General features: G+C 38.4%; 1 protein-coding gene across 11 annotated transcripts in view; it reads left to right on the forward strand.

The window, feature by feature from the left end:
- Positions 1-3,522: 3,522 nt before the first annotated feature.
- Positions 3,523-15,435, forward strand: part of CD44 (CD44 molecule (Indian blood group)) — a 58,763-nt gene continuing 46,850 nt past the window's right edge. For 3 of the 11 annotated variants that reach the window (XM_055802139.1, XM_055802130.1, XM_055802115.1), the window contains exon 1: positions 3,524-3,711. In XM_055802139.1, the coding sequence (XP_055658114.1) occupies positions 3,648-3,711 (64 nt within the window). In that variant the 5' untranslated portion in view covers positions 3,524-3,647. Of the gene's footprint in view, positions 3,712-15,435 lie in introns of all 11 variants that reach the window. The other 8 variants (XM_055802154.1, XM_027795817.2, XM_027795818.2 and 5 more) reach the window with 5 other exon arrangements.

Below are 15,435 nucleotides of genomic sequence, written 5' to 3' on the forward strand. Positions count from 1 at the left end.
TCCACTACAATACGTTCAGGAAAGGATGTTTTTAATATTTTATTTTTTTAAAAAAAAGTCTGCTGATAATAGTGGGAAAAGAAAAGGTTTTCAAATAGAGAGCTTCCTTTTTTGAAGTTTCTGGTTTTTACAATAGACATGCCAACTATTTTGACAGAAAAAAAAATTTCATTCTTCCCACCTTTCAGTTGTTCCCATTTGATCATGAAACCACTCTCCATTGGTGTCTCTCTTTTCATTGTAAGTTCAGGTACATTCACTTTCTGATCTGTCCACATAACAACATCCAAGTAAGTATACATTATAAGGAGATGCTGCCCCACTGAATTCCGTGGAATTTTGGCCTTTGACTTCAGCTAGGCCAGAATTTTATCCTCTATAGGGATTCCCACAAAAATATCTCTATATCACTGTAAGCCATCCATGTTCCTTTTCTAGGGCTCTAAAACACATACTCCCTAATAGGATTTTTATCAAAATTAATTGGTGCTGGCTACAGTTCATGTATGTGATAAAATCATGCCTGAGTTATTTTGGTGCTTCTGTACTATATTGCACCATCATAGATTCAGTATCTGCTATTTCAAAGGCTTCACAGGAAAACACTTTTTAACATGCTGGGGGTTTATTCTTTTTAGTTGTATTGTTTCGTTCTCTTTTGAAAACTTAATTTAATTATTTGGTACCATTTATTATTTTACAAATTTTTAGTGCCAGTAATTTAACTGCTTGTTGCCAACGGAGTAAGCAAATTCCAAAAGTTTAAACATTTAACTATGTGATTTGTGTTGTTAACATATAAATCATCAGAACATGGGAATGGGAAAAAAATGATAGGCTCAACTTAAAGTGATGGTCTGTGGCATTTCCTCAGCTGAAGATTTGATTTAGGATTTTTCTGTTCCTATATACAAATATTGTCTTAAGCTAAAGGAAAAGTTATGTATTTCTCACAAAGAAACTCCCAAAACAAACAAACAAACAAACAAACAAACAAAAACCACCAAAACCCCCCTTTTCCTAGAGCTGTACATCTCCTTTGACTAAATTTTCTGGGTAGCATCAGGCCCTGTACTCTAAATTTGGACTGCTGCTTACTTCAGGGCAACATGTTTTAGGGGAGAAATTCCATTTTTGGGTGGGAAAGAAGGAAATACTTTTGTGTCAGCTTTTTTATTTGTTTGTTAATGGTAGTTCTTTGAAGTGTTCAGTGCATTGGAATGCAAGTGTGTGTCCTAGGCTGGCATGTAAGCAGGCAGATGGCATGTGAAATGGATAAACTTACATGTTATATACATCCAATTCATTAATTATTTCTGTGCTTATCACATGAAATGACGTGCTGTGATGAATTATTTTTCTTGTACACAGCTGTCTCTTCCTTTTGCATTAGGTATTAGCACACTCATGAAATTGGTCTAAATGTGCCTAATCTTAACCCAATTTTATAGAGTAACAAGCAAGACAGAATTTCCAGAGTGGAATACCATTCATCCCCACCAAACACACTAAGATGCATATCGAATAACATTCAGCATTGAGAAAGCAACCTGTCCATAATCTGATGTCAGAACGGCTAGAATTTGAAACTTCAGACCGTGAAGAGACTAGGAATTTCCAGCCCTGATAAAATAAGAGTTCTGCTTCTGTAACACTTGCTCACATCCCTGAAACAGACATTTTTCTCCACTTACCTGTGCCAAATAAAACTTACTTTCACTTTTTCATTCCATGTAATTGTGAATACAGGACATTAACAGAGAGGTATTTTATGTTTACCAAAAAATAAGACTCAAAGATACCTAAATTTTAATTAAATACTCCATTCTTCATTTTCATCTATAGGGGTGAATTGTAAACCTCATTTAGCAATTGAAGAAAAAGATAAGCTTAACAACCTTAAAACATGCATTAACTGTGCACCAGCTCTTTAAATCCCACTAGACTTCATTCATATAATTTGATGCCAAGCTATAAACATACAGGAATTCACAGAACTATTTCTTTTCCACTGCTATAAACACTGAGGTATATAGGAGATTGTTTTTTCCTTGCTTATAAAGCCATTTGTTTCAAAAGAAAAAGTAGCGTATTCGCTAAATAAAATGTGTTTTATCTGTAACTTCAAAGTTGCTAGCTTCTTAATAAAAAGATCCCCTGTGTTTTAAGGAAAGATTTTCACTTTAACTTTGTCCCATCAGATATTCTAGACCCGTAGGAAAAGCCTGTTAGAACCTGTTGCTAAAAATTTGGCTGATTGAGGAAAGGATAGCCAACCATGTGTAAGTCAAAAGTCAAAGAAAAGGCGAAGTCCTGAAAACCTCTTTGTGTAATGTTCTTGTGCCTGTAGCTGGAAAGACCTGTCTGTATTTTTCCATTGTTCATGTTAACAGAGATTAAAAATTAGTGAGAAAATTCTTTCAAGTGGGAGGGCTGGCAAAATGGTAATCTGATATAGAACTATTCATTTCAAATTTGCCGAGTGAAACTGAAATCTAGGCATTACTGGCTGTCAATCATTGCCACATGTGGGTTGTTAAAGGTGAGATGTACTGGCTTTGGTGATCCCTGACCCAACCCCTCATTCCACTGCACACAAACCACTGCTGCAATTCTGCAGCTCTGAAGAGAGGCCAGTGTATGAAGAAACCATGAGAAATCACTAAGGCACACAGCAGACATAGCTTTCGCTTATCTACAGAGGCTTTGAGGTTTTCACCAGGGATTTCATGTGGCATCTACAGTCACACAAAACCTGACACTGCAATGAACATAAGTCCCTCAGGAACTGAGACCTCATCTGAATGTCAAAGACTGTCGTATGTTCTTATCCTGTTTCTCTGCTTTGCAAATTTGGAATAGCAGGAATAATTCGTCCTGTACCTCATACCATTGACACAATAAAATAGCAGCCTTAGTCCTCAGTATCACTGCTGGCACTGGCATCGGTTACCACTGTTGTTGGAGCAGCCTGTGCGGAGAAGCCCAGGGCAGAATGGGCTGTGGGAGACTGAGCTGCCTTGACTTACCTTCTGTGCATGGTTACCCTCCAGGGACAAACAGAAGCATTTTAGACAGGTCCATTGCAGAGCAGGCATTTCATTTGCTTTAAATAGAACTGCAAAAAGAGAAAATGATGAGATGGGACAAAATAAGCAAAATATTTAGGGGAAACCTGTGGGCAGTTGTAGGTGTGTTGCTGGGGTTCAGAAAAATCCAGTGCTTTATGATGAGATTTTAAAATGCAGGAGGGGAGGCTTATAACAAACAGTGCCTTTCTGCGCTAACTCATGCAAGATTGTACAAATTTTCCTGCAAGTGCAGTAAGTATAACTTTTAACTGTACTTGTGTAAGAAGAGGAGGTTTAGTGCCTCTTTAAAACTCGAGTGTGGCTGCTTAGTCAGTACTAGCTCCCCCCTTCCCCCCTCCTTCTTCCACTGCTGGGTAACTTTTGTTGCAATATGGGTGTGACTTTTGATGGAGCTCCCCCTCCCAGTTATGTCATTACTTCAGTTCCTTTGAATCTGAATAAAAAGTGCAGCAAACTTCAGACTCATTGACTGCAGGCTTAACGAGCGTCAGGGCTTTCCTTCTTTCCGCAGCTTGCAAGGATCTCTGGATTTTGCAAAACAGTTCCAAGAAAACAATGGCCAGCTTCTTATGGGCAACTTTTGGATTATGTTTACTGAAGCTTTGTCTAACAGAAACACGTAAGTTTTTTATGAATGAAAACACTTATGGTTGCTAATAGGTTTATGCTTCAGACACCAAGAACTCTTCTGCTAGAGAGCTAACAGCTTTCTTGCATCTATATAAAGTTTTATTATTTGGAAGAGTTATCAGAGATGGTTTAGAACTGTAACTTCAGCTGTGCTGGTCTGTACAATCACGGAAAGCTGTGTATTGCTTGTAAAGGGCAATTCCAGATCTATAAAAAGTGAATTGCAGATCATTAAAGTTAAGTTCAAACTAAGAACAGAAGTACATGAGGGAATTTAGAATAGCTCTGGTAAAGCTTGGTTCGACAATGTGACTGGTGTTACAGACTTAGTTTTCTCTCCCAGCTCCATTTCAGACAGTAGAGAAAAGGGGGGGTGGGGGGTGGGAGGGTGAGTGGAAACCCCCCCACAACATACAACCGCTGCATTCTTGAACTTACATGGGCAGAACTAACAGATAAAACATACTGCATTTGGACATAGCCTGGCTGAATAGAAGCAAAACTGCAGTTATCTGTGGCTGAAATTTGGAGAGCTTTTATGCCAAGCATGCTTGTTTCTGACTTCTTAAGGTTTATTTGGGGCAGACTGGCAAGATTTTGGAACACAGAGGGTTAGAGTTGACTGCAAAATTCAGTTGTTTATCAATTAACTTTTTGTGTCTTTGTTATGTGCTTCAAATATTTGTATTTAAAAATGAAACATTAATACAGAGAAAAAAACCGAAATTTCTATGTCCAAAATGAGAATATGCTTTTGAAATTTCACATGGTGCAGGCTCAACCATGCTTGAGGGAAATGGCCATGCTTTTAACAGACTCTCACTGTGACAACAACTGCCTTGAGGCATTTTGTGGCTAGGGATAACAATTATACTTCTACATTATTTTTCTACTCATTGGCTTCAAGAGACTAACAAAATACATTTTTCATGGCCATTGTCACCCAAGAGCTGTGTGTGTATGTATACTAAATACATATCTTATTTGTCTGAGCAATAGTGCATACTTCTGTAATGGCTGCAGCAGTGCTGGGCTGTGAATGGGTGTGTTGAAGTGAACAGTTCCCAGCGTATCTGTGGTAGCTGAGGCACCCTCATTGCTTTTCGTTCTAAAATTGTCTGTCCATTGTACCAAAATGCTCTTGCTAAAATCAGGTATATGGATAAAGCCCTCAGAGAAAGGGCAGAGGTACTGTAGGCAGATCAAGTATGTCTGACTTGGTCGAAGCCTGTATGCTGTATAAGTATTATAATTATTCAGTTACTGCCTGCTCAACTGATTTCTCCTTTTATGAGCTGCAGGAGCATCCTAAAGAAGCAGAGTCTGCACTGACTCTGAGAATAATACATTTTTACAGCGAGATGTAGCAGAAAACCCCCTCTTTGGTGTAGTTACAAAAAGTATGTCAAACTTCATGTATGCCCCACAGGGAAGTTTCTTTAGTGGCTTAGAGAGGTATTAGGCTATAGCTACAATATATTTTAATTGGTATGTGGTACATTCCAGCATGACTTTGTAGTCAGTAGTGACTTCAAAACAGCAGTTGATGGTGTGGTGTTTTGTTGTTTTTTTTTTTAAACCAGTGACTTTACTGTGTATCACAGGGTAGTTGTCATCACTATTGGGAAAGACTTTGCTTGAAGACAAAATTCAGATCTACTCCTGAATAGGAATTTAAATTCTTTTAGTACAGAGTTTTGCGAAATTAGAAAGCACCTGCGATTACTGTTAATGTGGTTACTGAAGATGAGCTACTGAGAGCAGCTGAAAAACTTACTCATCCTGAGTTCTGTGCTGTTGTGCGTGTGCTGTCACTGACATATGAGCAAGGTGCGTTCATGATATTGACGTGACTTTTGTTGTTTAAGGAGTCCAGATCAAGGAGGATATAGATGCTGTCATCTTGGTTAATGATGATTCTGGGAGAGATTTTCCCCTGTGAGCATTATATATTTGTAAAAATATTTCTCTCAAAGTTTTCCTTGATTAATACAAAGTGAATCCTAGAATTTTGACACCCATACTGAAAGAAGCTGGAATAGAAGTAGTAGTAAAGATGAAATGAGAGAGGATGAGTCCACTAGTGAGAGGGAGGAGCTTAGCTATTAGCACTGGAGATATTGCCAGAGTCCCGGTACAAGGTAAAGCTCTGAGACAGGGCTACTTACTGTACCTATCAGTCAGTCACAAAGGAAGGACCTGCCTGCCTCTTGACTTATATATCCATTATGTGAATTTGTAAATAACACAGTTTGAAGAAGCTATTTGTGCTAGTTTATTTTCATTTAGTCCTTGCAGTGTGTATCTTGGCTATTTTCCCAAAGCTGAAAAGTAACGAGACTTTATTGAAGTTCACTTGAACTTCCATCATCATTTAACATGAAGGTTGCATACTTGCCCTTGAAATACTCTCACACAGAGAGCCAACAAACCATGGCAGAGGATTGTCTTGCAGTCTTGGAAAAATGTTTGTTGATTCTTTAGTTAAAGGTGTTCACCGCAATGTAGAACCATTATCTTGAAAACAGGAAGTCAGAGAAAGGCTTAATGAGGAAAGAGCATTATACAATTGAGGAATAACTTTTTAAACTAAATGTTTTAAAATCACTGGTAGCCGTAGCCAAGGTTAAACAAAATGTTCCCCCATACCTGGTGTGTAATTCTTTCCAGAACAGTTCCCATGACTTTTATTGGCCAGGATTTGAAGATGGTATTACTATTGAAGTTAGTCATCTAGCACCTAAACTTCCATGAGGTTCTGCTGTAGCAAGAACATCCCAGCAGGATGAGATGTCCTGAGATACTGATAGACAGGTATAAACAGCAGAGAGAATCATGAGCTCATTACTGCTAAAATATTTGTGGCAAATATGGGTTCACAAGAATTTCATTAAGGTGTTAAAAAATGCTTTCATTGAAGGACAATTGCCATTTCAAATGAAAGAACTTAAGGAAGAGAGCAAGATAATATAGTGAGTAAAACTGTAGATCTCAAAGGAAGTTTGATTGTATAGCAAAGAGCTTGGGGGATTGCAGGAAGCAACTAAAATTAGTTATATAGACATCATGAAGACTTGAGAAATTTAAGTTAGAGAAGAAACCTGAAATATATCCAGGCAAGAATCTAGTGTAAACCTCTGCAGACATATCCACTAATTTGGATGCCAACTGTCAGGAAAATGGGGAAAATAAATGAGGAATAAAAAAAGACAGATAGCAGCAGCAATCAAGTTAATGCATAATAGGAGCGGAACCTATAGATAAGTGAAAAGTTAAAAAAAGTAAAACCAGCATTGCTGACATGGCATAGGAAAAAGCTCTGGTGAGCTCTGTGGGATATGGGTTCATTAAAAAGCAAAGAGCAAACATGGCAAGATGGCGATGTTCTTGCCAGAGAAGAGATGGCATTCAGAGGGAGTGGCCAGACGGCATCAGTAATTAGGTTTGAAAATAGGTTGCAAGGCGCATTGTTTCCAAGGACAGATTAGATAAGGACAGACTAGATCAACATCTTTAAAGGACAGTTTGGGTGTTGGTGGTTATGCTACTGGGTAAGAGGATGGAGTAGAAGACCTCTGCTAGCTCTGTTTCTTCTTTGATAAACTAATAATTTTAGTTCTGAATGTAGTTGACTGGTAGTGGAATACATTATAGAGGAGCAATGAAAAAGTGATGTAGAGTTTCTCATATAAGGAGAGGATAAGTCAGTTCAAGAGCTTAGAAGTCTTTTGGAATTCCAGAGATACTGTAAGAATACTCCTCCATTGGCTTTTCTGGTCTTCTTGCCTCACATTTGTTCCCACAATAATGGATAAGTGTTTGAAAATATAGGCAAGATAGAAGACGATAACTCTTAACTTCATATGACATATATTCCATTATTTAGAAAAAAAAATTTTTTTTAAAGAGAACCCTATGTGAGAGAGCAAGGGAAGGTATTCTGCCAAACTCTTGCCTAAAATTGCTTTTTCCAGGACCAAGGTTGAATGCATATAGTCACCTGTGAACTGTAACTTCACAGAGTGGATAATCATGAGATAAACATGACCCACCGCAGTAATCTTGCCTACTTTGAAAACAATACAACATTGTACTGGAGCTATTCATGATGTTCAGAACACATGATATTTTAGCATCAGCTGGTGACTGAAAACACGCTTTACCAAATCCAATTTTTCAGCACTAAATTGAATTCTTAGACTAGAGCAGTTCAAACTTTCAACTGAAGGCCAGCGAAGTGAGAGGAGCAAAAAAGAAGTTGGGTTTGTCACCAACACATCTCTGAAACATACATCATGGTTGCTACCAAGTAAAACCCACATCCACAGTCTGTTTTGTTCTTTGCCTTTACTCCCCTCTTTGTGATATATCTGGTGGTTTGGACTGGTCTCCATGGGTTATCAACAACTGTAGGCGTGAAGCCTGTTTGGCGTAGCTGCTGGTCAGACTAGACCAGAAATTCATCAGCTGTTAACATGTAGTTGTCTTTCACTCCCAGGGAGGTAATAATCATTTCAAAGCCATCAGACACTGTAATTATCAGTGACCATTATGGCTGCTGCTAATATTGGTGGCACAGAGGATTGTGTCAGTCTGGAATGTTTATCAGTTTGCTCCCTTCCAAATCACAGGCTTCCCTACGGTGGCATCAGCAGTTATCTCAGTAGCAGCTGGTGGTGATTTTCCTCCCTTGCCGCGGCTGCCGGAGCTGACCCCACCCAAGGGACAACCGAGCAGCTCCTCATATGAATGAGTTTGCAGGCAGTGAAATGGCAACTGAGAGAAAGAGGGGTTTTCTCTGGAGAATCAGTCAGACTGAAAGTTTAGCTAATTGTGATTTAAAATTCAAACCTTTGTGACTGTTTCCTGCCTAACAAAACCTGCAGTCATTTTTGGAGTCTGTGCCTACAATTAAGAACATAATTGAACTCTCTTTTGTATGCACTAACTTTGGGACTTTCCAGTTCCTCTACATGACAACACTGGCTGTGCTAGATAATGCAGCAATCTTATTTCAGTACGATAACTTTGAACCTTCACATTGTGAAACAGCAAAAAAAGAAGACAGAAAGGAGCTGAAGAATAAACTATGATTTTAGCAATTAGTAACGTGGAAGCTCAAGCAAACATGACAAATCAAATTAAAAATCACAGAGAAGACCTGAATCTTACATCTGCAGTTTGAAAAAATACGTTGCTTCATTTTTTTCTTTCCTTCTCTTGATGACTGAGCTCAGCGCAGTAGCTGGAAGCATTAAGACTGTGTTGTATCTTTGCAAAAAAAAAAAAAAAGAAAAAAGGAAAAAAATCAGACATGCAGCAGCTGTGGTAAAACTTCCGTCTCTGTTTCTGTTAACGAAACTGTTCCAAAAGCAATGTGAGATGGTTATAAAAGAGGTTGCCAGGGTACAGGCTGACAGCTGCCTAGGAAAATGGCATTAGCCAGCAATCATCAACTACACAGTTAATGTCTGATTTATTAAATACCTGCTTTCGTAAATAAGAAGCTACCCTTGACAGAATGTAAAATAGTAAAAAAAATCTGATGTGACATAGCTTTTGTGGATTATATATGTCTCATGGTGGCAGCATGTTAGCAAAACAGGTTCTCAGAAGTATATTTCCCTAGGGGGCTTTTTTATTGTTATTTTTGTTAATAGATAGGTGTCTGTAAAGAAGCAGGGTGTGGTATGTGTGGGTAGATGTAATGAAGAGTTTCTTGCAGCATTCCCATACAGAAGTGAAAGGTTAACTGGAGCTCAGCATATGGGTTTTGGTCACACAGGACCCTCTGGGCAGATGTGAGAGACCTCTGTCGAGGCAGAAAGCAAGCTGGTATCCAAATTGGGGTCTAGAAGTCAAGCACCAGCCTTGAATTGGCAGCTTCTCTGAGGGAACGTGTCTCGCCACCAGGAGCACTTATCAGCAAGGGCTTGGTATCACACTTGCCGGAGCAGCATGAGCGCCACTGTTCTCAGAGAGTAGGCAGAGCCCACATGCCCACTCAATACAGACTAAGCAAGCTGGCAGCCGCTCCTTCCACAGCATGTAAATGCAGTAGTTCAACAGCACCATGCAGGTGTTTGTGATGGCAGTGGTTAGTCCTTTACCTACTCTTTACCATCAGCCATGCACATCTTATCTACAAGGTGGAGTATCCCTACTGCAGAATGAGACTAAGGCAGTAAAAAGTACATCGCTGCTAGGGGCAGCCAGGCCTTCCCAACTCCATTACGGTGCTCTAGCTGAAGCTTCTGCACCAGGAATATGGAATAGTTAACTGGGCAGGTTCAAGGGAAAGTAGTATTTGCCAGTTATAAAGAAACATGATTCATTAATAATGAAGACGCTGAGGGTGAAGCCTGAACTCACCTTAGTGTTTCACTTTTACTCACTTCCCTGTTATTCCTCCTCCTGCTTGATTAGGTGTCCTCCATTAATTTGCATGTCCTTTCCCTTTTCTGTCATTCACTCTGGCATGCAAGTGTAGAAAAAAAGCCTTTTTTACTAATGAGTCTTCATAGTTATAAATGCAGGGTTTTGTTCTCTGTTTCTCTATATTTCTTACGCATAAATTCAACGCATAGGAACATCTACAACATGGAAGTGAAATAATATGTGTTCTCTTCAAATCAATTTCTCCAGTAGCAGTGCTATAAAAATCAGTTAAATCTTATCTTTGTTGCTCTGACAGTTTATCCTGTTTACTTTTGTGTATGTTATCTGTACACACACTGAAGGCTGGCAGCTATTTTCAGTTTAGTGGCACTTGGTTCCTGTTAGACAAGTATGGTTTTCTTAAAACTAAGTATAGTTTTCTTAAAAAGTTCTTATTCAAGATTTATCTTTTTATGATTAGGGGTGTTGGAAGCTGTTTGGTAAATGAGAACTGACTTAAGTCTTTTGTCCTACTGTCAAACTTAACACTTCTTTTGGCTCAAGATCTTTAAAAGTTATTTAATAATTAACTGAAGAAATATGTCTTAAATTTAGTCAAGTTTCTCTCCTGTTTGAAGCAATACTTTTTGGTGAGAACTATCAGCTATCTCCTTGAGAACTTGTAGGTATTTGTATGTAAAGGCTTGATACTCTGGGAAAGATGAGTGCCAGTAGGCATAAAATGACCCAGCAAGTCAGAGACGGCAAGAATAGACCCACTGTCTCTAACCCGAAGGTGGGCCACCTGCTCACAATGCCAGAAAACCATGTGGCCAGAATGTTACAAGTCCAGAGGAGTTTGAGTGCCACTGTGCAGCAACTATGTGCATCCGGGTGGTACCCAGATATATCTTTTAAATGTCCACCTCTTCTTTTAAACAACTTTTTCTGTTTCTCACACCTTTTTACTGTTGTCCCCACTAATCCATCTCTGTCTCTCTGGGACATCTGGCTGAAGCAGTCTCATAAATCTGATAGACTCATGTAAGCATGATAGAAGGTTATATCCGTTCGATCCATTTGAAAATTCTGTTCAGCAGCTTAGTCATTCTCAGGCAAAAGGAAACATAGAGACCAAGTTCTTCTTACAAGAGATAGGCCTTAGAGAAGACTCAAATGACAAGAAAATTCTCTCATTCATATATTTTACGATTTTCTTTTGGTTTTGTCCTTCTGTGCTGTCAAGTCTCACTTACTGTCATTGTGTTCAACATAAGGCTAATAGGGCAGGAACATCCTGTGACTTCAGATCAGTAGTAACAAAATGCTACTCTTACATTGCACTAGCTAGAGTGCCTTTCTTTTCTGGGAGGAGCAAAAACTCTTGTAGCACAGGAAATAAAAATACTTTTTTTGAAATCTCATATTGAGCTCTAAACTCTTAGACTCCTCTTTTCTAGAATGTAACAAAGTAATTTTATAGCCTACAGATAATAGATGTTCGGTGGTTCCAGTTCATCACTGAATGGGCACAGCTACGATTTTAGGCAGGCAGCTATCATCCACAGTTCTTGTATTAAAAGCAGTAACAGGCAGAAGTTGCAAGCGTGTGAGACACCTTCCCATGGTGACTGCTTAGAGCGAAGTTTCTTTCCTGCTTTTGTGGCTTGCCTCAGAAAACCCTGGATCTGTTTGCTCACTGTTGTGGTGTAAAATGTTGCAGAGCCCTTCTCAGAGTGTGTATGATGAAAGACTTTTTTGTCTCCTGACATTTCCATTAGATCAGTCCTATTCATTCATTTTCTCGTGGCTGTATTTCCTGGCTGCTTGTTGGGCGGGAAAAGATCACAGTAGTTTTATTCTATTTTCTCAACATGTCCTTGACCTGCCAAGTCTCACACATTATCTGGTAGTGATATAGTTCATGTTCACACTGGACAGAGAACAACATTAACTGGCTTTTAAAACAGTGAAGCAGAGGCAATCTTAGAGCATCGTGGAAGGGTAAAGACCACTACAGTTACTCAGTTTTTTTCAGAGCATGTCTAGGCATAAGTGCTAGGCAGCATTTTCTTTCTCTGTGGGTTCATGTGGATTAGACAAAAGAGAAAACCCTAATTTATTAAGACAAATGACTGAATCCAAATTTGTTTTCTGTTAATACTTTGCTAAGAGTATATTTTTATCCAAGTAGTGTGTGTAACAAGTGGTTTCTATTTCTTTCTGGAGTTGGAACATTTTTTTCTTCTTCTTTTGTATTTTCTAACAGCTTCACTATTTATATAAAGCCAGTGGGGGCCAGCCCTATTGTATATTAGTATACATAGTATATTACATACAGAACAATGCAAGACCGTAAAATGTTGCAATAGTGCCCTTAAAGATCAGTGGAATTTCTACCCAACATTTTCCACTTGCAAATGAATTAACTCCTTAATTCATTTCCTTTGACAAGCAAAGGAGGAAAAGTTCAAAAACTCTCTCTACCTGACTAGGTTACCGTTCAAAATAAAATACAGGCAATGTTATTTGCTTCAACTGCTTCTATGTTGTCACAATCCCATTTAAAAAACAAAGTAGCATAGCTACAGCATTGAAAGTCATGCATCCAGCAAGGGTTATATCCACTAATAATCGACAAGAGTGTTTGTTGATAACATCTACTTGATGATACACATCTACATCTTCAAAGCTCAAGGTGCTCATTAGTAACAAGATGAAGTGTTTTCTCCCCAATATATCCTACAGCATCTTAAACATTTGAACATTTCAACATCGACATATGTCTGAGATGTATTCCTTCCACTTGTCATCGGCTGGATTCTTCCAAGTACTGTAGAAGAAGAGCTTGAGTTCTTGAAAAAGATTTAACGTCTTATGCTTTCTCAAACTATCACTTCAGAAACAGGTTGTCTCTCTAATGAAACTTTGTCCTGTATAATATTTCTTTTTCTTGTGTTACGTGGAGTTGACATAAATATTACATTTTGTCTAGAGCGGTTTACTATCTTATCTGGTGTGTGTTTCATCAACACATTCAGCACATTTGGAATCAGGCTGAATGTGTTTAAACTATTGTAGAACCTAAAATTTCAGCTCTGGATATACTGTTATTTAACAGAGTAAAGATCATCCAAGAGAGTAAGAAAGAAGTGATCTGACAAACACACTGACAGAAGATAACAACAACTTGGGGTTTTTGTAGCTCTTTGGAAGTCAGTGATTTTGTCCCCACCTCAAAATAAGTCACCCCAGCAATGTAGCTGTAAATAGCACATTTTTCTCCTAAGTCCCAGCCACTGTGCCATCAGCAAGATTAGTGCCTCTTTCACTTGAATTTCAGAAAGCAGCTATTTCAGAAATTCAGAAAGGGATATTTCAGCTGAGGCAAGCATTATTATTAGTAGTAAGAAAAAAGCCCTTGTACAAACATTCTTCTGCTGGTACAGAAGTGAACATAAGTACAGAGGACCAGAGCATTCTCTGGGAAGCTTTTATCTTAGAAACAGGAAACTCTTCAGTTACTAACTGGTAATCCAACATAGATCCTGGCTATAAAACCTTGCTTCAGCTGGACTATCCACATCAGAAAATACTGTTTATGAGTAAGAGCTAAGTATTTTCCTAATTTTTGAAGCATCCTTACAAACCATTGTTTGCAGACCTGCACTGAATTTAGTAACGGAATCGGTCAAATACTTATCTGACTTTATTGCTCATACCCATAGTACTCAGGCCATGTCACTTTATCAACACCAGTCAGAATTATATTACTGTTGACTCACAGCAATTGCAAGGCAACAGTTTGCAACATTTTAGCACCTTTTTCCCACCCTCAACATGATACAAATATATCTACAATAATGGTCATAGCAACATGTTCAAGTCCTAATATAAGTCTGCCTTTTGCTTTTTAGCTTACTGGTTTGGTATCCTGAATTGGCTGCTGTATTGGGAGATATCCTGATATCTCCCATCCTTCCAGGTCAAATAGTTTTAAGAGTCAGCTGAATTAGCAGTGTTTCAGGAATTGGTATAGTAAGGTGTGTCTAAGACGTGCTTTCAAACTGTTCAAGAAAGACAAATGGAATCTATACGCAACGACTGGTAGCAGATCATCTGGAAAAGTGGTTCCATGCTGCGTCAGCTACTTCTGCGGTTCCTAAGAGAGATCTCTGCTTTGTTTAAAGAACTTTCCACTTTTATTTCTTGCAAGTATGTGATGAGACCTTCTTACTTCTAATTCCAGAACGCTATACTGACTTGCTTTCCTTTCCAGCTCTGATACCAGCTTACTGGTCTCAAGCTATCTTTCCTGTATATAGCTCACTGTTAATATTCATTGTCATGTGGTAGTAATGGGTCACACAAGATCAGTTTCTTTGTCTTAGTTTACCTGACAACTCAATGAATTTTATGTAGTATCTGAATTCACAGAATATTGAGGCCACACTGCCAATGCCTCTTTCCCATTCTTCCCACGTGCAAATGCATCTTCCCTGCCTCTTATGGATTGTTAAGTTTAAATAAAGGTTTTTTTTTAAAAAAAGGAAAGATATATTAAACTCAAGGCATATCATTATTCTCACCACATTTCTGATAGCAACAGCATTGTGTTCATACTAATGTTAACTATGATCTCCAGTTATTAAACATACCTTTTTACTAAACCAGTTATAAAAGGTTCAAAACTAAGACTGTAAGAATTATTAAAGAAGCCTAACTGAACATCTAACTTGAGATACTAATAACTTGCATACATCTTAGAAAAGTTTCTTGCTAGTCATTACTTTCAGTATAAATCTCAAGATTCTTAAAACTGTAGTATATGGATGGATGGAGTAACACAGAGTCCAGAAAATGGAAATATTTTCCCACCAAAAATTCAAGTGGGAGCTGCCTGCTGGCCCAGGCATTCTGGTTACTGGCTATGGGATCCTTGCCCTTATGAGTATCAGCAAAAAAACAAAGGGAGTAGTGGATGTGACAGTGTTCTCTTCCATCGTCAGAAGCTTGCACTGATTTAAGGTGGGGTAAGACCTTTCCCATTGATTTCTATAGATTCTAAATGAGATTTGCTTAAGTAGATTGTGTTAAGCATTACACACTTTTTACAAAGTGATAATTTCCAAAGGTAGGTTTTGTTTGAACCATACTTACTTCAGATCCCAAGCCAAGTCTTTCTGCCAATGAAAATACTGTTTGGATTTTTTTTTCTCTGTCTGTCCTAATATTTCCAGAGCAAAATTTCAAGGTCTTCAGGAAGTAAAAATGAAGTGTATTTCACAAGTTTTACTTTTTTCAGTAGGGTGCAGTATGCCTCCAATGCTCCTGA

The sequence above is a fragment of the Falco peregrinus genome, chromosome 1, assembly GCF_023634155.1.
Source record: "Falco peregrinus isolate bFalPer1 chromosome 1, bFalPer1.pri, whole genome shotgun sequence".
NCBI classification, from domain to species: Eukaryota; Metazoa; Chordata; class Aves; order Falconiformes; family Falconidae; genus Falco; species Falco peregrinus.